The sequence below is a fragment of the Epargyreus clarus genome, unplaced genomic scaffold (assembly GCF_041222505.1).
Source record: "Epargyreus clarus isolate Ecla_fem2 unplaced genomic scaffold, WU_Ecla_fem_2.2 ptg000027l, whole genome shotgun sequence".
Classification (NCBI taxonomy): domain Eukaryota; kingdom Metazoa; phylum Arthropoda; class Insecta; order Lepidoptera; family Hesperiidae; genus Epargyreus; species Epargyreus clarus.
In genome coordinates this window covers 9,506,341-9,527,666 of record NW_027332234.1, presented here as the reverse complement: position 1 = coordinate 9,527,666, position 21,326 = coordinate 9,506,341, and the positions used below count along the sequence as shown (strand labels likewise).

General features: G+C 34.9%; 2 protein-coding genes across 2 annotated transcripts; one reads left to right on the top strand and one right to left on the bottom strand.

The window, feature by feature from the left end:
* The first annotated feature begins 3,352 nt into the window (after positions 1 to 3,352).
* twi (twist protein) lies at positions 3,353 to 4,706 on the top strand. Its single transcript, XM_073089114.1, has one exon. The coding sequence runs from the start codon at positions 3,468 to 3,470 to the stop codon at positions 4,362 to 4,364; it is 897 nt and encodes a 298-aa protein (XP_072945215.1). The 5' UTR covers positions 3,353 to 3,467; the 3' UTR covers positions 4,365 to 4,706.
* Positions 4,707 to 4,766: 60 nt separating this feature from the next.
* On the bottom strand, positions 4,767 to 21,223 carry LOC140754164 (uncharacterized). Its single transcript, XM_073089112.1, has 15 exons — positions 20,647 to 21,223; positions 20,299 to 20,571; positions 19,947 to 20,095; positions 19,332 to 19,509; positions 18,551 to 18,661; positions 17,865 to 18,005; positions 17,530 to 17,616; positions 17,342 to 17,450; positions 16,676 to 16,898; positions 16,339 to 16,444; positions 14,964 to 15,084; positions 13,847 to 14,005; positions 12,242 to 12,410; positions 9,669 to 9,758; positions 4,767 to 6,355 (listed from the first exon to the last, which is right to left on the bottom strand). The coding sequence occupies exons 1-15, from the start codon at positions 20,900 to 20,902 to the stop codon at positions 6,311 to 6,313; spliced, it is 2,217 nt and encodes a 738-aa protein (XP_072945213.1). The 5' UTR covers positions 20,903 to 21,223; the 3' UTR covers positions 4,767 to 6,310.
* Positions 21,224 to 21,326: the final 103 nt, after the last annotated feature.

Here is a 21,326-nt window from a genome sequence, read left to right as displayed (position 1 = left end):
CGAAAGTTTGAAAATAAACCATACTGTCGTAAAACTCTTAACAAAATAAACTTAGCAAGGCGTTAATCTCTTGGTTAAAACATCTGTACCGCGCTTCCAACAAGGGGTTGACAGCGTTTTATCTTTACCCCGCATTAGGAAAGATTATACTTGACTCATATTAAGTTGTACGTTATAATATCGGCTGTTCTTAAATTCACGTGAGTCATTTAATAGTATATATCTTTAATCTTACTTCATAAGTAAATAAAGATACTTTATCTTAGTAGGTAAATAATATCTTCCTATATTTCTTTATAGATTTCTCGAACTTTGCAGAACAATTTATTAAACGAACACAAGCTATTCAGATAGATTTACCTTAGTATAAGTACTCTTTAATACATAATACAACAATGGCAAGCTACAGAAATTGCAGATGTAGGATTTAAATAAAGTGTCACACTAAATTGACAAGATGTGAGACAGTCTTCCTTAATAGGCCACAAGTGGAGGACCTACTTAACCCTATATAAATGCCCTAAAGTTCTTTTAGGTACATACGAAATCTACATTTAGTCAATCAAGTTTATCCCCACATCGAACGAAATATAATAGATACCTGATGTAAAATTTAGAAAAGTATCGTATTTTAAGAAATAACTTTGTCCATTCATGGTTCAACATATGAATGCCGTTTTGAAAAAATAGATAACGGTAAGTGGTTGTATTTATGAATGAAGCGAAAATACTTACAATAGGAATATGACACTTGTTTAGCAGATGTTCCACATGCTGTAATAACTACCATAAAAAAACTAAAACAATTGTTAAAAAAAAACTACGTAAAATTTTATAGTTGTTTACTTATTATGGTAAAGCAATGATATATATTGAGTTATTATATCATTGAGATAAACGAATATATAAACATTGTAATACCTATTAGGCATATTGATAGGCACCTACGTGTCAACAAAAAATCAAATTTCTACTTACATTAAAGGACCTAAATATAAATAAATGAATACAAGTTACAACTAATACGCAATTCCAAGTAGGTACCTATCTACTTTACTCTTTACAAAATTAATTAATCATCTAATAATAAATTATCAATAGGTATTTCATTATTTTTTCTATAATTTTCTAACGAATTTATTATCTATTTTGTAATGGTCAAACACAGTTCGTTATAAATATATTTCTGTTAATTTTGAATGTATTCAGTAATGGTCTCGTGTACGAACATGGATTGAATATCGGATCTATTATTAACGCCATCAGAAACATCACTGCCTCGGTTGGTAATTATTCCTAAAATACATTCCTGGGTTAAATAACCCTCGAACTGTATTATTTACGAACTGTTGTTTTTATTTTAGTATCATTCCTAATATTATTTGAAAATTGTAAGTGCCCGTTACTATGCACTTTGCTGAAATTATAAAGCATATGTTTAATTTGATAGGTAACAAGTAGGTAGGTATGTTTTTAATTGCTATTGGAAAATAGTTTTTCTATTGCTTCTCTATATAAATTTTAATATTTATTCAGAAATTCTCAAAACTTCAAAGCATGCGCTTCCTTTAAGTGGTTCGATTTCGATGCTCGAGGGTCGATGTTTTTGCATTTCCGTATTCCAAGCCTCTTTTGATTTTTACGCGACAGACATCCGTTGTAAGATTTTTAATGTCCAAAAAAACAATTTTATAATTTTAACCCATAGATAAGTAAAGATTACTCACTCCTAACAAGAAAATGTACCTACCCAGTTTTGAGAATTGAAATAGTTGCGTAAAAAAGTTTTGCCACGTTTCCGTGCTAAAATGTCCCTAAAATATTTGAAATAATTATTTATTTATTATGTAAACTATTGTTGTATTAGTTATTTATTCGTAAATTTTCTCTAAAAATGTTTTTATTTGTTAAGAATTAAAAAAAAACTTACTAATAAGCCGTTTGTGGCATTATTAAGCAATTGTGTTCATTCAATTTCAAGGCGGCGAAGTATCTTTACTAATCTATGTTTTAACCTAGGCATTTATTTAACTTGTCCTATTTAGGACCTGCATAGTTAACTAAAAGAAAAACTTAAATAATACGTAATATTTTTATTTTTTGTAGTTTTAATTATTATTCTAAGGTAGTAGGTAAGCTTATTGGTGTGTACTTTCCTTTTAATTTAATATTTTCTCGTTTAATTAACAACAAATATGTCGATTTAGAAGGTGGTAGAAACCTTTGTGGTTTGACTCCGTCAGCACCACCGCCACACCTATTTCTGTCTCATAACAGCAGTGGTTAAGCGCTGCTGTGCTCTGGTTTCAGGGTGTGGTAAGGAAGACATACTTTTCCGAGGCGTTCCAGCTTAGTATTCAGGAGTAGCGGCGCATCTGTGGCCGACCTTAGGTACGAATCGAATCCTATCTGGGATTGATTACAAATGTCGTTGGGCGGCAGTAGCAACCTACCATCAGGTGGACAGCATGCTTGTGTAATGTAATGACTCATATGTACCTACGTATTTATTATGTACCTATTCAATTTAAATTACACACAGTAGTCGTTAGAAGCTGCGTATTTCATGTTCATAAAAAAAAATAATAACATAAGTTAATTTATACAAAATAACGGATCCAGATTCCATCCAGATATCTACGTCTAATGTCAGATATCAATATAACAATAAACAAGTCCGTTAAAAGTAGATATTCGTAACACTGTCCAGACTCCCGTCATAGGCGTCGTTATGAAGGAGTGCTAGATAAATAAATTAAATATTTATATTGTTCGAGTAAGGCATGATCTGGCGGGTCTGGCCGTGGGATCGCTGCCGGGAATCCGGGGTCCGATTGCGTCAAGTATATTTTTAAACAGCCGACAGAACGACGCGACGACATAAAAACTTACAAGCAAGGGTGGCGCCGAATATTTCTACCTAGGTTAGTGTTTGGAGTCGATTTTAATGTTCTTAATATTTTCTTTGGTTTAGTTTTTCGTATTTAAAATATCCTCGCATATGTGAGTATTTTTATTTTAAAATTCAAAGTTGGTCTGGTGCACTTGCTGTTTCTAATTTCTATTTAGGTACCTAAGTACTAAAAATGACTATAGATTGGTATGTTACTCAGTTATAAAATGCAGTTAGTCATTAAGTTCTTTGCATTCGTTATTCCGTGAAGTCTCACAGGATGCAATCGCAGTGATGCGATCGGTTATGGCGACTGAATCCTCGTAGGTATATAGCTGCCTATGTATGCAGTATATACCGCTTTCAAGATGATGGACAAGATAAACAGAAGACGAGCCACAGAAATATTATCGCCGTCTCTGTCCCGCGCATTCAAGAAAGCGTTGTCAGTGGGAGGCGGCGCCGGGCGGGAGGCGCGCCGCCGCCGCGCGGTGGAAATGGTTATTTTTTGTGTCTTGTCAATGAAGGGACGGGTAGGGGCGGGCAGCGACGCAGGACTTCGTTCAGTCGCTCCATGGCAGCAGGCGCTCGCGCTTACCACGCGCAAATGTTGCACGACAACGCGGCATACAGTTCACCGTCGATCGGATTCCGAACTATGAGTTACGAAAACTACGAAAACAGAGTGCTCATTAAACGCGAGGATCCCGAATGTCACGAAGAAGACGAACATTACTACGGGTACCTGCCTCTCGAAGTGAAACGGGATAGTGCAGAGATGCAAGTTTTCGCGCCAAACTCACCGACTCGTCTCATGGACCTCAGCAACTCCGAGCGGCCGTCGCAGATGCAGCAGCCGTGGCCCACGAACGTCATATTCGACAACGAAGATCGAGTGTATCAACAGCCTCAATATCCACCCTATGACCAAATGTACATTGCCGACCAACGTCAAAAACAGTTTCCGCGAGCATTTTACTTCGACGATTCCAACTCTCAAGACAGGATCGAAAACTTCGATTCCAGTGAAGTGCCAAAATTGAGCGAGCCCGCCTATAGGTCCTCCACAGAGGAGCGGAGCGACGAAAACGAAGAACAAAGAAGGTCGAGAAAGCGGGCCTCGAAGTCGTCACGGAAGAAAGCGCAGTCGTTCGAAGATATTCAGTTGCAGCGAGTGATGGCCAACGTACGGGAGCGGCAACGAACACAAAGTTTGAACGAGGCGTTCGCGAGCTTGCGGCAAATCATTCCATCGCTTCCCAGCGACAAACTTTCCAAGATACAAACGCTGCAGCTGGCCACGCAATACATCGAGTTCTTGTACCAGATCCTGTCGAATGGGGAATCGGCCGCTAGCAGCGATAGCAGCGATACAGGCAGTGAGCACGGAAAGTACCTCGCGCAGGAAAAACTGAGTTATGCATTCTCCGTGTGGAGAATGGAGGGCGAGTGGACTAACGGCCAAACGTGATACCTTTATTAATCATACTACAAAAAGACGATTTAATTCCATTATTATTATCAGTTGTTTATTATTTGTATAAATGAAAGTTTATAGATATATAAGTTGTGTAAGTTAGATTTAAGAAAAATGTGATAGTTAAACTTCGGTACCAAAATCAATTATTTTCTATTAATAAGTGTAAATTTTGAAAAGTGTAATATTACATTATTGTACTAAGATGGTTAATATTATGTGTACCTAAATTTAATACAGCTACATGCCAAATTTATTCAAAAAACGATATGTTTGTAAATATCTAAAAATAGGTTATTGTGAACAAATAACAGTACTAGGTTATTTTTGACTCTTACATAATTAAAATGTATTTTAATAATAACATGCACCAAAAATTAATTAATAAAACATACATATCTTTCAGTACATTTATTGACTACTTATTTTACAAATTCATTTGATTTAAGTAAACGTGATACAATAAAGTACTCAAAATAATAATAAAAAATTAAACAATACAAACTGTTTCTCTTAAATATATTGAATATCAACAAGTTAAAATATAATTAAACTGAATGTACACATACTTAATTTACATCGTAAGACTTATTTACTTTTAGGACCTTAAAATTCAACATATATCAACAATTTCTAAATATTTAGGTAAAGAAAATAAATTGAAAGTAGAATACCGCAGCTTTAAACCTAGTTCAATTATGTTGTATTTATAGACAGTTTTATAAAAAACGTATGTACCTATCACTTTATTTGACATTATAAAATTTTGAGTAGACCAGTCGGTACCTTTTCCTCATATTCTTGGGTTACAATACAATTTGTCCACATGACAGCGGCGAGTAACAGTATCAATAGTCAATTTAGATTAATAATAATAATAAAAGTACATATCAGTAAACATACATATACAGTATCTTTACACAAATGCATTGAATGAGAAAATCAACAAATTATGTTCAAGCGTCTCTTTTCAAAAAGGACGGTATAATCAAATTAAGAAATATAACAAGTTTTTATGGACTAAAATTCGGCTTTAAAAAATATTTTTTTAAACAGAAGATCACAAATTATTTTACTATATAATTTTAATATTTTTTTATTGTTTAGACGTGGTCGTGTGTTCAAATGAACAGGCAGATTAATACAAGACCTGCTTCGAAATAGATATTAGTGGAATATATAATTAACACCTTTTCTTACAAAAGAATATCTATACAATAATCACAGCTTGATGTAGCTCACGATTACAACGAATATTTTACAGTACACCTTTTTTAAATGTGCAGATATTTCATAAGTATGTGGGATTTCATTTACATTTGAAACCTACAAACTTTTTTACAAATATAAAAAAAATATTACAACAAAAGGTAAGGCGCAATGATATTGCTAATTTTAAACAAGGACAGTCAATGCTATTAATTTTGTCATTTATCGTAAAAATATTAACAAACAATACCAAAAAATCATGAATAACATTCCAGTATGGGACATTACAGAACAGAAAGTACATCCCTAAATCATCTAGAAAAGGTATACTTAGGATATTTCAACTGTATAGCACTTTATGATAACTAATGATAATATTTTTATATTCTTCATATGTTTCATTTGCTTTATCAGCAGTCAGACTCCAGAAAACCTTGCACCAAAGACAGAAAACAAATTTTGATACTTGTAATTTTATCTTAAGGATTGAATATAAAATTACTATTTTTAAAGTGGCTTTGTCAGGAACAGTTTCTTAAAACATAATATTGTCTCACTTTTTAAAAAGACTAGATAACATTGTTGACATATATATCTAGTTATTGTATACCTCGTTGTGCACCAATAAGCAAGTAATGATATAAAAGTATCAAAGATACTGAATAATATTATGCAGGTTTGAGTTAAGACTCAGTTTATATTGACAAATACACTTACTTACATTATAATTGCTAAGAAACTATCAGTTCATCTGCATTCATTTCCAATTCATTGATCTGTAAAAATAAAATAATATTAAGTAATTAAAATAAACATTATATGCCTGTAACAGTTAAGTGCATTGGTAATTCAATGTTTGAAAATCGGTTTCTCGCGCGCACCTCTGATGTATCAATATCATGGGCATATTAGAAAATAAATATTACTTAACGTAACAAAAAACGTAAGATAAGTTATATCCCTGAGAGCAGTGGCGGACTAAGGTCGTCGGAGTCCCGGGGAGGAAAGTTGAATGGAGACCCCTCAGTGTAAAAAGTAAAATAATAAAAAATAAAAATAAATATAGTTTATTGCTTTCAAATGGAGTCTACAAAACAAGTGGCATGGGCCCCTGTACTGGGTTGAAAAACCTGTGTTACTGGGTACCCCGCTCTTCCAAACAAGGCGATATTAACAATTTGAAATCTAATTTTAGACAAGAAAAAATATATGAATGGTTACAAAACCTACCTTGGTGACCTATTTTATTTTTCGCGGACATACATGATACACATTTCATAGATTGTTTGGTACTTATGACCTTTTTTTAGCAACTGTGTTTGGGGGCCCCGAGGATTGGAGGCCCGGAGCGGACCGCCCCTTCCGCCCCTTAAGCCGTAAGAGGCTGAGAAATATATCAAAATGGTTATCAGAAGTATGTGAACTTACCAAATCACATTCTGCACTCTGTGGTGCACTGTGATCTGAACGATTCCCACTCTAGAGGAAACCAGTCAGCCGTTAGACAGAAATGGTTTGATAATAAACCATTATTAGTGTTGTTACTAAGTGGTCAAACTAAGGCCCAACTTAGAGGCCAAAAGCAGAATTCCATCTCACCATAACATCACAATGCAGATTATTACAGGTAGTAAAATGCTAATCTACATTAATATTACAAAGAGGAAAACTTTGTTTGTTTGTTTGGTTGTAACTAATAGGCTCCAAAACTACTGGACTGATTTTAAAAATTCTTTCACCACTCGAAAGCTACATTACCTACGAGTAATATAGGCTATATTTTATATGAAATATATTTGATAAATAGATTTTGAGGTGGTACAAAGTTTTCCGGGTCAGCTAGTTTAAGATAAGAATCAATGAATCAAAGATGTCAATGCTTAACGTGATCTCAATATCATGAAATAGCTTAAAATCCCGCTACATAGTCTATTATTATTATATTACGACTTGATTATTAACATTATTATTGATTTTTATTTTGACATGATTACATAAGTCTTAATCTTAACATCATTTACCCTTAACACCTTTAATACTTTTATTGTTAATTCTAACATTTTAACTAAGTTTTGACATGTGTAACATCTGTAAAGGTAGCATTTAATTTGACTTTTGTATCTTTATTGACCTATTGTACTGAATGCTTTACACAATAAATAAATAAAGAAGGACCGATGGTACTGTGTTACTCGTGGGAAATTAGAAACTTAAAGTGAACAAAATATTGACTTAAAATAAATACAAAATGTATTCCTAACTATTAGTGACAAGTAGTTTTATTGTCTCTCCGAGAAGCGCATTACGTCAGTTACGTGCCAATAATAGGGCCATATGGCAAGACAGACGCGGGAATATCGTCATATCTATATCAATTTTAGATTGGCACTAAAACTTTTATAATCGATTAAAACTTTAAGAGAGATAATAAAAATAAAAATTGTCATTTCTACCAATACATATATATAATTCAATTATATTCGCGCTACAGATTAAAGATACACTATAAATCCTCATTTCATAAAAAAAACATTTAATATCATGCAGGTGCATACAAATCATTGGACAGTTATCTTGAGGTGTTCACCATATTGAATTTAAAATGACGTCACTAAGCTAATCCCGCATGATCATCGAAAATAATGTGTATTTGTGTAGTTCGGGGTTAACTTTTCTAAAATACACATGCAAGATTTGATTGGCACATACTAACTAACAAGGCAAGTTAAATAACCTTATAAGAAAATGTCAATTAATCGATACTCAAAAGAAGCTCTGTTTACAAAGGCTTTATTTATTTATTTTAATCAAAATTTGACGAACCGTCACTGTCACATCATCATCATTGCTTATTTGGTCACAACACTACAAAGAACTGTCATCGAGAAAATAAAGACATGGAAATAGTATAAAATTAATTACGCATTTGCGGTACAGATACACAACAGATTTTAATGTTTAATATGGAGATGATTTAAGCCGCGACAGGGTGTAATAGCCTTTTTTTTTTTTGTTGACGAGGGGGAAACCTTCAAAAGGTACCCGATGCCTTGGGAGCGACACAGGGTTATGTGGGGCTCTTACCGCACTAAAACCCCCCCAGGGGCCGTCCTCAGCGCTGTGTAGAGGACTCCGGGATCTCCAAAGGAACGCAACCGGAGTCCTCTTAGCGCATTGCCCCGTCGGGCTCCGCCCAGGTGAGCTTATCGCTCACCGCACCGTCTGGTGCTTACGACAGTATGCGACCACACATACCACCGTCCTTCCCGGGGCTGTTGGCCGGGCGGTTTGAGCTCCCACTCTTGCCACCCACGACCCCAGAAGCCCCTTTTAGTCGCCTCTTACGACAGGCAGGGTATACCGTAGCCCTATTCTTGTCCCGGAACTACAGGGATACCTCGCCGGTGACCGCTAAGTACGGCCGCAGCGACTTCTCCGAGCGGGTTCAGCGCGCTCCCTTGCTCGCTCGGCGTCTTCCAGGATGTAATAGCCTACTATTTTAAAAGTATCTTTATTTATAATTTAGGAGTAGCAGACGACGAGTATGCAGTGCATCTGATGGTAATGGCTACCGCCGGCCATGGACATCTGTAATCAACCCCAGATAAGATCATATTCCTACCTGAGGTCGGCCAAAGATGCGCCGCTACCCCTGAGGACTAAGGTATGTCTCCCTTATCACACCCTTCAAATCAGAAAACAACAGCGCTTAACACTGCTGTTGTTAGGCAGAAATAGGTGTGGCGGTGGTGCCGCCGTAGTCGAAACACAAAGCGTTCTACCACCTTCCCTGATCACCAATAAATAGAAAAATTATTTCACGCGAACTCAGTCGACGGCTCTAACGGCTTAAGGGGGGGTGGAAGGGGCGGTCCGCCCCGGGCCTTCGATCCTGGGGGGCCTCCAAACACAGTTGCTAAAAAAACCAAACAATCTATGAAGTGTGTATGAATCAGCGAAAAAAAAAGGTCACCAAATCACAGGCGAACTTTTTACATTGGGGGGCTCCATTCAACTTCCGCCCCGGGTCTCAGCCTACCTTATTCCGCCACTGGTCGAAGGTTAATACTAATTAGATAAGTGACTTACATCATTATTTAGGTCCCGGTGTAACGGCTGTATGGTTTCCTCGTCCTCTTCGCAGTCTTGTATCAGCCACTCTTCCTCTTTGAGACCCGACTGTGTAACAAAATGTTAATAGTTTAGAATAATTCAACATTTGTATTCTAAACATTTCAATTTAACGTTATTAGCTTAGGTTATAATTGGCTTTATAATGAACCGATACGATAGGCTTTTACGAGGTAATTTTTTGCATATTTCAATTTTTCACATATCTTTCTTAACCGATTCAATGCGGCGGCCTTTTGGACAAACTTTAAACGCCTAGCGGCGAACAGATATTTCGTGGCACCACTGTGGTGCCAAACGCCAGGGACTTTGATGGCACCGCTAAGGTGCCCTCCGCCATGAATTGTAACTTATCGTTTTTTGTTGCTTTTTCCACGTGCTGTAAGTTTAGTAGCCACCCAAAAGCGAAAGTGAATGGTTTAACTTTTCGATTAGTATTTACAAAACTGACTATCTACGTGTAATAACGGAAATGGAAGGTAAGTGTCTTAATTCCAACAGGTGTTGTAAACATTTTTGTAAGTTTTTGATGAATTGATTGTTTTAGTGTTACTATAGAGATAAATATGAACATGCGAGACGTGCAGAGCGCTATGATAGTTCTTTTCTGGTGTTTTGTTTAGACTAAAAAATCAAATTATTAATGGATAGGTTTCTAATAGAATATCGAAATTGTATGCGCTATTTATTCAGACAAAGATAAACACCAAAATACGAATAATTAATCCAGTTTCTATTGGCTTACTATTAACGAAAAGTATGTACTATTATAATAATACAATCACAGTAATTTGCAAAATAATAAATTATATTTTTTTGAAAGGTTTACTTACAATCCCTGAAGTATGTAAAATCACGTGATCTGCTGAAACTGACATTCTAGGAAGGAACTACGTGATAAATAAAGATACGTTTTCAGAACAACTTTGATAAACGTCAATTTATCCGAGTTTTATGGCTTCAAATTTTGGCACCTCTCGGGTGCCACCCGCCATATACAAAAGAAGTGGCATGGCACAACTGTGGTGCCATCCACACGGAATCTGATAATTTGAACAATTGCTAATTTTGCATAACGATCTCCGCAACCGATTGAAATTTTTGAGGAGTTTAAATAAATCCGAAACTAGTGGGGCTAGCGTGGAAAATAGATTTTTTTAAACTTTTAAATAGTTACAATTATAGTGGAGATTACTTTTGAGATATTATAAGGAAAGTCAATAACCTAACTGCACACAATAATTTATGACCCCTTAGTTTTAGGTATTTAATCTAATGGTAAGTGTTACACTACCTTATATTTACATCTGTAATCAACCTCAGATAGGACAGGGATAATACTTATGTCAGTCACAGTTGTGTAGTTATACCAGAGGAGACCGCGTGTTAGCACCGATATGGCGGCGACGTTGCTTTGGAAGTAGCAATTAAATTATTGTATAATATCATATAAGCGCTTCGACCAGGCTCGGTACTTCTTGTACGAAAGCTTTGCGGTATTGTATATAACTGTCCTGCTTAAAACTCTTAAGTTTTTTTATAAGTCGACGAGCATGCAGTCCCATAGACATCTGTAATCAACCCCAGATAGAATTTAATTTTTACCTGAGGTCAGACGCACCGCTACCCCTGAGAATTAAGCTAGAATGCCTCAGAAAAGTATGTCTCCCTTACCACACCTTTGAAACCGGAACACAACAGAGCTTAAGACCGCTGTTACGAGGCAGAAATAGGTGTGGCGGTGGTGCCACCGGAGTCGTACCACAAAGGGTTCTACCACCTTCCAATTTGCTTGTATGTTTTCACATGAACCCTTTTTGGTTCGACTCCGGCGGTACCACTATACCGGCAAACTGGAACACAGCAGCGTTTAACACTGCTGTTATTAGGCAGAAATAGGTGTGACGCTGTTGATTTTCAAATATAATACTCAATCTACGCAAATTTTGCCAATTTAAGATTGAAATTTGACAATTTATTTACATAATGACGATGATATAGTCCGCGTAAAATTGCTAGTCCGCTCTGAATATAGAAATGAATCGTGTCGCCATAGCAAATTGTGGAACTACGCCTGCTCGCAACAAGTTCAGAGCGGACTAGCAGTTTGGCGCGGACTATCTTATACATAAAATTCTCGTGTCACAATGTTAGTTACCGTACTCGTCCGAAACGGCTTTAACGATTTTCACCAAATTTTATATGCATATTCAGTAGGTCTGAGAATCGGCTGCTATCTATTTTTCATATCCCAAGTGATAAGGGTTGTTCACCTTTAACAGTTTTTTTTTTAATTTTTGAACAGATTTTGTTGTTTTTATTTATCTATAATGTGGCATTTAAAAATACATAAAAACCTAAATTTTTACCCTTTTATCACCAACTCCTATTTTTTAACAGCCATTTCAGTAATTTCATAATTTTTCATACCGTTCGATGAAACTTCGGTACGATTTTTATTTTTTTTTATATGGCAACAACGTTTGCCGAGTCAGCTAGTATATAAATAAAGTAAAGTAAATAATACTGACCAGCGCGTCCGCGGCGTCCATGTGCGCCTGGTGCGCCTGCCGCACGTGGTCCTTGAGCGCGAAGGCGCGCGCGTAGCTGGCGCCGCACAGCCGGCACGAGAACTTCAGGCTGTTCTTCTTCGCGTGGTCGTCCATGTGCACGCGAGCCGCGTACAGCGACGCGAACGGACTGCATGAGGAACAAACATACATTACTTATTTATTTATTTTAAGGTTCACCAACACAAGATACACCATCGGTCCTTAATTTCTAACATATAATTTGTTGTTCAATCTTGTTCTTGCAATTACAGGTGAACACAGCTTACCTATTTATTTTCACAAAAAATCGTTTTAATTATTACATAGGCACTACATTATTATTATTATTAAAAAAAGCTATTTATTAATATTATGATTAAAATCTTATTACATTATAATTAGAAAGTCCTAAAATTATTAATGAAATATATTAATATGGTCAAAATTACAATAAAATTAAAACACACACTTATTGTCTAAGATCCCCATATAAGACGACTTTCACCGAGCTGCTTAATGGACGAAACGTTTTTTTTATTTAAATATGTCAAAAAGTATATTGCAAATGAGTTGAATAAAAAATTTCAGTCCGGAATATTATTTTTTTACAATATTTTTTTTTAACATTTCACTGGTTTGATTTATGTACAAATTACATACATACCGATCGAAATATGAAGCCTATAGAGTATGAAAATGTTAGGTTGTCTTTTCCTCTCACAATCCTTGGGTAAGCCGGTATAGACAGGTAAACAAGTTGGCCTACCCAAGGACTGTGACAGGAAAAAATGGTCAACCTAACATATGCATATTAGATAAAAGGCTTCATACTTTCGATTAATTTGTAATTTTTCTATTAACGAAAAAAGTGAAATGTATAAGAAAAAAATCCGAACTATTTTTTTTCAATCCATTTGTAATATACTTTTTGACATATTTAATTTGATATAAAAAAGGTTTCATCCATTAAGCAGCTCTTCTACTATTACACTACTTTTTTTCGTTTAGGAAATTATTATCAGTGGAATATACTAAAATTTATTTGATTTGCTTCCTAAGTCCGGTGAGTATTCGATCGTGTACGATTTATCGCAATACAAACGTAGTGTGAACTGTACTATACATAATATGCCCCAGTGTTCAGTCTGTATGCATATTTGTATGAGCGTTACTTTGTGTATGCACGCATGTTCAGCTCCCCGCCAATACACAAATGCATACACTCACGTACGCGGACTGACGTACACAATGCTTATCCTGTACACACGTACGTATGCAAACGCGGGGAAACGAAAGCTTGCATGCACAAGCATGAATTCCTACTACAATGTTCTACTCTACTCTACCTGGAGTATTTATTATTAGGAAATATCTCTCTCTTTAATAGTTGTCTTGTTGGATTAATGTCCTATATGACATTGATCTTACCGAACTAAAATTCTATAGTGAGTGTTTGGTGTACCAATGCTACAGTTGTTGCTACAGATAATACAGGACCTATATTATTAAATTTATTACGTAGTTTCTATGTACAACAAGATTAGCAATTAATGTCAGTAACAATATTTAAATGAAATAACTTACCGATTACACTGTTGGCAAGAGAAGGGTTTCGTATGCGAGTTTTTATGACCGGCAAGTTGGACGGAAGTTTTGAAGGCCTTCGGACAGAACGGGCACTTGTACGCGCGTACTTCGGAGTGCGTTAACAGATGATGGTTGTACACACTGTGCGCTTTGAACCTAAGGTAAAAAATACATGTTTAAAGAATATTAAGGACTTATAATAGTAAATATTTTTAAAATATTCTACAAAATAAGTGCAGCGTGAAGCAGTGAGTATGACATTCCTATAGGGATATATGATATGTGTTTGATCTGATTTTAGGGTCATAATGGATCGAAATATCGCGTTCCGATCCTTACATCGCAATGTCATGATCCCATATTGAAAAGATCACAAAATTAAAATTAAAATCATTTTTGAATCTAATGGCTTCAAATCGATGACCAAAATCGTTTGATCGTAATCGTCATAGTCGTACAACAAAGTCGGATTTTACAAAATAAATACCAAACTTTACAGGGCAGCCATTTCAAGTTATTCACAAATGTTATTTTACTATGAGCGCATTTCAAATCGTCCCTCGTTATACCGACTGATTAATTTGAAAACTAAAATACATAGATTTTTTTCTGTAATGCAGTAATAACTATCATCATCATCATCAACCCATTAGTGTCCTACTGCTGGGCACGGGTCTCTTCTCATAATGAGAAGAATTAGGCCATAATCCACCGTGCTAGCCAAGTGCGTATTGGAAGACTTTACTTACCTTTTATTTTTTATGAATCTCTCAGGTTTGCAGGTTTCCTCACGATGTTTTCCTTCACCGTTTAGCAAGAGATAATAAATTTCTAATACGCACATAACTTTGAAAAGTCAGAGGTGCGTGCCTGGGATTTGAACATCGGACCAGTCGATTGAGAGGGAGAGTTTCTTAACCACTTAACCACTACGCTATCATTGCTCTCAATAATCACTGCAGTAAAAATATTTACACAATATGTTATCCAAATATGATAAAAAGTGAATTTCGCATTTTTGTCAAATCCGTCTGTGTTGTACGACTATGACGGTACATTCGTGATCCGATCATCTGTAACCTCGAGACGGATCGGCACATGACTAGTTGTGTACCTCTTCCCGCAGTGCTGGCAGGCGTAGGGGCGCGCGCCGGTGTGCGTGCGCATGTGCAGCGTGAGGCAGTACGACACGCGGAACGACTTGCCGCAGATCTCGCATGAGTGAGGCTTCTCACCTGACAAGACAAAATTTTTTTTTTTTATATTATAAGAGTAGCAGACGAGCATGCAGTCCACCTGATGGTAAGTGGCCACTGCCACCCATGGACATCTGTAATCAACCCCAGATAGGATTAGTTATTCCTAACTGAGGTCGGCCGCAGACGCGCCGCTACCCCTGAGGACTAATCTGGAACGCCTCGGAAAAGTGTGTCTCCCTTACCACACCCTTCAAACCGGAACACAGCAGCGCCTAACACTGGTGTTATTAGGTAGAAATAGGTGTGGCGGTGGTGCCGCCGGAGTCTAACCACAAAGGGTTCTACCACCTCCAAAAATACCCGTATCCATATTTCCGTATTTAATACCCGTATCAAAGACCTGTATTAACATAATTAAATTGAGATGTGTCCTGTTAACGTCTTAATTACGGGCCCACATGCATTACAGCGTGGCGCACCCATAGTTTAGTAAACTCCTAATAAGAAAATGTAACCAGTTTTGACAATTGAAATTGTCACTGTCATCTATTTTCGTGTTTGAAAAATATTTAAAAATAGTAGTTTTTAGATCATTTACGAATGAAACAACATTTTTCCGCACTTATTCCTCGACTTCGTGTTTTTGCACCACTTAACTGCGCATGTCGGCATTATTCCGCGTAAATTACACCATGACAGCCATTAAATGGCTGACAGAATTGTCAACCGTTTAAGCCATTTAATGGCTTCCTTCAATTACAAGGCGGTGGGATATCTATACTTATCTATGGTCTCTTTAATCATAATATGCAGGATTACAGGACAAGTCGTATTTATGGAGGTTATGAATCAGATTGTTACTGACCGATTTGAGCCTATTTTCATTTAAGATTTATTGTTTGAGATTATTTACATTTAAGATTTATTTCTTTTTTGATATTCAAATTTAAACTTAAGAAAAACTGGGATCCTTGTTGGCGTTTCTTTTTTGCTGTATTTAGATAGAGGGCATTATAATTGATAAAACTTTATTAAACTTCGAAACAACTGGTAACAGTGTAAAGTGGCTGCTCAATAACTATTAAATAACTAATAAATTGTAATACCGTATACCAATATTCAGACTATTTAGACAGTAATTCAGGAACACTGGCATCGTCTTTATTGTGTAGTGAGTAGATAAAGGTAGATGGACTTATAACAATTCTATACATTCCTTTCATTTCCTTCTATTTCAAGTCAAGCATTCATAATTACTTAATATTATAAAAATATATAATAAAATAATACCTGTATGTATTCTTTCGTGTTTAACTTTTTCATGTGGCCTGGCAAATTTCCTGTTGCAATAGACACAGGTATAAGGCAATGTTTTATCCTGTTTACCTACAACTACCTGAAAACAAATTTTATTACTATTAATATTTTTATATTATTACAGAAAGTTTTTTCCTAAGGTAACTTTATCTATTCTTCAATATTTTAAATAAATTTTTAACAGTTTAAGCTTTTAAACTTTTATCAAAATCTACCCATTTCCCCTTGACCATTATTGCTATTAATATATTTCAGCTATCTACAGCCAATCCAAAATATGTATATGAAATAGATAAGTTATGTAAATTACCTTTTCTAAATTATGAACATTCATGTGCATTTCCAAGTATTCTCTAGAATTGAACTTCTTATTGCAAATGTGGCAGTTAATCTTGTTGGTATTCTTATGTGAGTTCTGATGTATGACTTTGTACTCCACCGGTATTAGCTTGTTGCATATAACACATAGGTACTTGTCCTCGTTTACGACTTGGCCCTCTCTCGTTTCTACTGGTGGCTCTATTGGACGGGATCTGTCACAAAAAAATATGGAATAGAGAGAACATCGTAAAAATTAAGAGGTGAGTGCATTTTCACTATATATATATATATTCTAAGGGTCCCTAAGTCCAAAAGCTGCTACAAATTGTTCACTGTTGTACGTTAATATTTAATAAAGTGACACTGTGGCACATACTCCTAGTGGAAAAATTGGCAGCAGTTCTTAACACTTACTTTCAGCTGAAATCCATTTATCCCACAGAATAACATGGATATATAAGTTTTTTATTAAGGATATGAGTTCATGGAAATTCAAATGTTGGTTATTTTAAATGGTCTAAAGACTGGACAGAGCTTAACAATATCTATGGGTTATTAGGAGTAGTAGGTGAATAAATGGTGTTTAAACACTGATAACTCTTCTTAAGTAAAATAGTAATATTATTACGAACTAAAACTTCTTTTAGGGACTTACTTGATAGGATCATGCATTCTTTTGTGCAATTTAAGTGATTTGCTTGTGGGAAACACTGTGCTACATACGGCACATTCAAATGTAATATTTGCCGAGTCAAATGCTAAATCTGGAACAAGATGTAACATTAGAGATGTGATAATCTAATTAATTATAATTTCATTTATAATAATGGAATTACATTAAACCTGGTTTAGATTTGTGTACTTTCATGTGTGCACATAGTGATTTTGAGTTCTCGTAAGCTACCGGACAATGAGTACATTGATATTTAACTGAAAAATAAAAAAACAAAAAATTAAATATTTTCTACAAAAATAAAATATATTTAAAACTTCAACTCATCATACACATTATAGTATAATAAGTTTGTACTTTATGGTCGAGATACATTTACAATGTAAGCAAAAAAAATATACTTCTGTACAGCAACATGCAAATAACTATCCAATCCCCACTTATTCTAATATCTTTAGCTACTAAAAGGTTTAATTATATAATATGACAATTTGAAACCACTTACGTATTTTACAGGGTCGCGATTTAAATTCAGTTAATGTCGGCTCATACAGATTACATGAAATGCAATTGTAAATTTTAACTTTGTTTCCATTGCTTGTTACCAATTCTTTGACCACAACCTTGTGATGTGGACCCCCTTTTTCTGTGAACAATAATAATATTAAATAAGTAATATACATGATGGTTATTTATTTTGGTGTCCAATAACTTATCCATAATGCCATTAACCACATCTTAGCACCTATAACTTCAGATATAGGTACATATCAATGTATACCATTGAAAGCGCATTCTTACAAATTCAATGAAGTATTTTAACTGAAATTGTTAAAAAAAGTTACAACTTATTATTTTAATTAATACAGAATAAGGTCCCATTATCTACAGACAAAAACATTTTGTTCAATATTTTGACATACAATATTTTGACACACCCCGTGCATGTTACTAAAAATATAAATATGTTCGCATTGTATGTAACAATGTAGTCGTACTTTTCTTTGCCATGGATTGTCTCTGACATATTAAGTCTGTGAAATTACATCATCATAATGTAGCTTTATAATAAATATTCCATATATTGTATGGGATAATATACACTATAATCTTTAAATATTAGTAGGCCTTATGTTCTTATGCGTGATATATATTATAGCAGATCAACAATTAGTAAACAAGTAACCCTACCTTCCTCTTTAATATTCTTAATCATACTGTTGCAAAATTTGTCTACTTGAACAAATCTCTTAGTATTATTTAACCTGTCTTTTTCTACCGTGTCAATTTTCACAATTTGTGCTGAAAAACAAGAATATACTAAAACATACTGATCAACCTGGTTTACAGTATACAATTAGTAAGTAGTAGGTAGTGAGTAGACAATTGATTGAATGATTATGTGAAGAGATCCTTAGTAGGCTGTAGTAATCTAACAAGTTTTGTCACTATTAACAAAGGCAATGTTCCTGAACCCCATGGTCGAGCAGTTACAGTGGTGGTCTGACACAGTTGATCATGGGTTCAATCCTTGACAATTCAGACATGTAAATTTAAATCATGGACACAGAAAACATCATAGTGCGGGGCTATGAGTATAGATAGTGTAACTTTTGTATAAGCCAATAGTTTACTATCAGTCTGTACTCTACAAGGATGGTACCTGATACAAATAATATAATAATACTCGTCATTAACAACTAATCACATAGTCAACCAAGCTAGTGCAGTGTGAATTGGTAAATTTCACACACCTCTTAGTACTTTTTTTCCAAAGAACTCAGAGTAATAGATTTAAAAAAAATGATCCTTCAGCAAGTGATAATTAATTTGTAATAAACACAAGTTGGAAAAATATGGCATGCCTGGGATTCGAACCTCAGACCTCTTGACTGAGAGCCAGTTTCAACAAATAGATTATCACTGCTTTTGCTTGCTAATATTGTACGAATATTAAAAATTATTAATATACCCATTTGTTCAGCAGGTTCAGTAATTTCTTTAATAATGGGTGTTTCAACGATGTCACCATTATCAGTAATCATGCGACGCAGTGTTAACCGCTCTACCGTAGTTTTCGGTACTTCCACATTCATGGGTTCAAATTCAACTGGTACTGTTTCCATATTAATTGTTTCATTAATAGGCTCCTGCAAAATACAATAAAAATGTTAAGGATATTTAATTATTTACTATTATTTTAAATAAAGTTTTAATTTACGTTAAGAATGTTGGTGAGTAGGTAATGTATATGTTGTAGACTTTCGATTTTATTTGAACTTTGTCACGCAATCTCCATATAACTTAAGTAAGCAGCAATATTCATGTATAGTTTTCCCACTCTAAAAATTTTTTAAAATTCGAGCTCCCACTCTTGCCACCCGCAACCCTGAAAGCTCCAATCTACTATTCTAGTCCCGGGACCTGGGATTACTACAGGGACAAAAATTAGGAATAACTTATATACATTTAAACTCTATATGGAAAGATATATTGGTACATATACATATATTTATACATCTACATGTATTTTATTGGTATATCTACATATATTGGTATTATTAGTCTTAAATACAGTAGATTTTACCTCAACAACAACATCTTGATCATTATGATAATTCCTTATGTGTTCAATAACTGAAGTGAAGGATACTCCACAGGTATTGCAGCTATATACTTCTAACTGACTTTTCTCAGACTCTGTCTCAGATGGCACAGGTTCTTCTTGTTTGGGATCTAGGATATTAATAAACCATTATTTTAGCAGCAGTAAGAAATAAGAAGTAATTTTAGCTATTTAAGTGCTCGGTAAGATTGCTTGTAGGTATTCAATAATTTAAAGAACTGAGTAACCAATTACATGTTATGGTAATGCTATTTTCACAGAAATCAAATGCAATATGTATCGCTATAGAATTACAAAAATAAATAAAAATTACCTTTTACAGTAGTCAAGGATATTGTTCCATCATTATTTTGCTTAGTAACTACAGTATTCTCGGTGCATAGGTTTTGAACAGAATCGTTATTGGCCAAGAGTACATATCGGCTCTCCCCATCCTCCAAGACCAGTTTCAGTTCTTGAGAAGGCATAGGTTTCATCAATGGTTTCCCGAGTAGCTCCACATACATTTTATTTACCTCATTATTTTCAGGTGACAATTTAACGCCATCAGCTGGCACTTCTTCATCACCGTTGTGACTTATGCTAGCTGTCAACAAAAGGTTATGTTATGATATAAGAAATTAAAAGAATCTAACTGTGCAAACATTTACAAAGGAATTACCAGTCAACAGATTTTCTGTCTCCTCAGTGGATATTTGAGCATTTCCATCATTTTCTATATCAGAATTATTGTTGTTAGTCGTTTCACAGTTATCAGAATTCAAGTGGTCAACAAGATGACTGACTGAACGACATTGTTTATTACAAACAGGACAAGTTAAATTTAAAACTTCACTAGACAAATGTTCAGCGAGAGACCTTTTAGAATCAAATGCTTTATTGCAGCATAGAGGACAATTTAAAAACATATCTCCCATTTTGAATAAGACATTCAGTCATGCCATTGACGAAAGCAAACAGAAAAGACGTGGAAGTCCTTAGCAGACATGGACACTTATCTTGTAAAGTGTAAACATATCACTTGTGCTTAAATACAATTTGACATTAGGGTACAGTAATTCGTATCTAAATTCTCAACACATTCATTTTTGAGGAACTTCACACCAAACACCAAACTAAAGTCACCAAATTGCACATTTACAACATTTCCACAGATTACTAAGAATGCAGGATACTAAGGTATGTTACTATTATATACAGAATTTGGGCCCACAAGCGGTCTCTTAAAATGCTTAGACAGCTTATTATGAACTGAATTTTGTTAATTATAATGGTCGTTTATTGATAATATAATATTATGAATTATTATATTGACCAAAAAGAAAAAAATCATGGATGATA

Excerpts from the sequence above, each read along its gene's own strand:
- twi (XM_073089114.1), top strand. The coding sequence starts at position 3,468 with ATGGCAGCAGGCGCTCGCGCTTACCACGCGCAAATGTTGCACGACAAC.
- LOC140754164 (XM_073089112.1), bottom strand. The coding sequence starts at position 20,902 with ATGGGAGATATGTTTTTAAATTGTCCTCTATGCTGCAATAAAGCATTT. Across the intron at positions 17,617-17,864 it reads ATCGCGACCCTGTAAAATAC|TTAAATATCAATGTACTCAT; the intron begins GTAAGTGGTTTC and ends TTTATTTTTCAG. Across the intron at positions 9,759-12,241 it reads TGGACGCCGCGGACGCGCTG|TCGGGTCTCAAAGAGGAAGA; the intron begins GTCAGTATTATT and ends TTTGTTACACAG.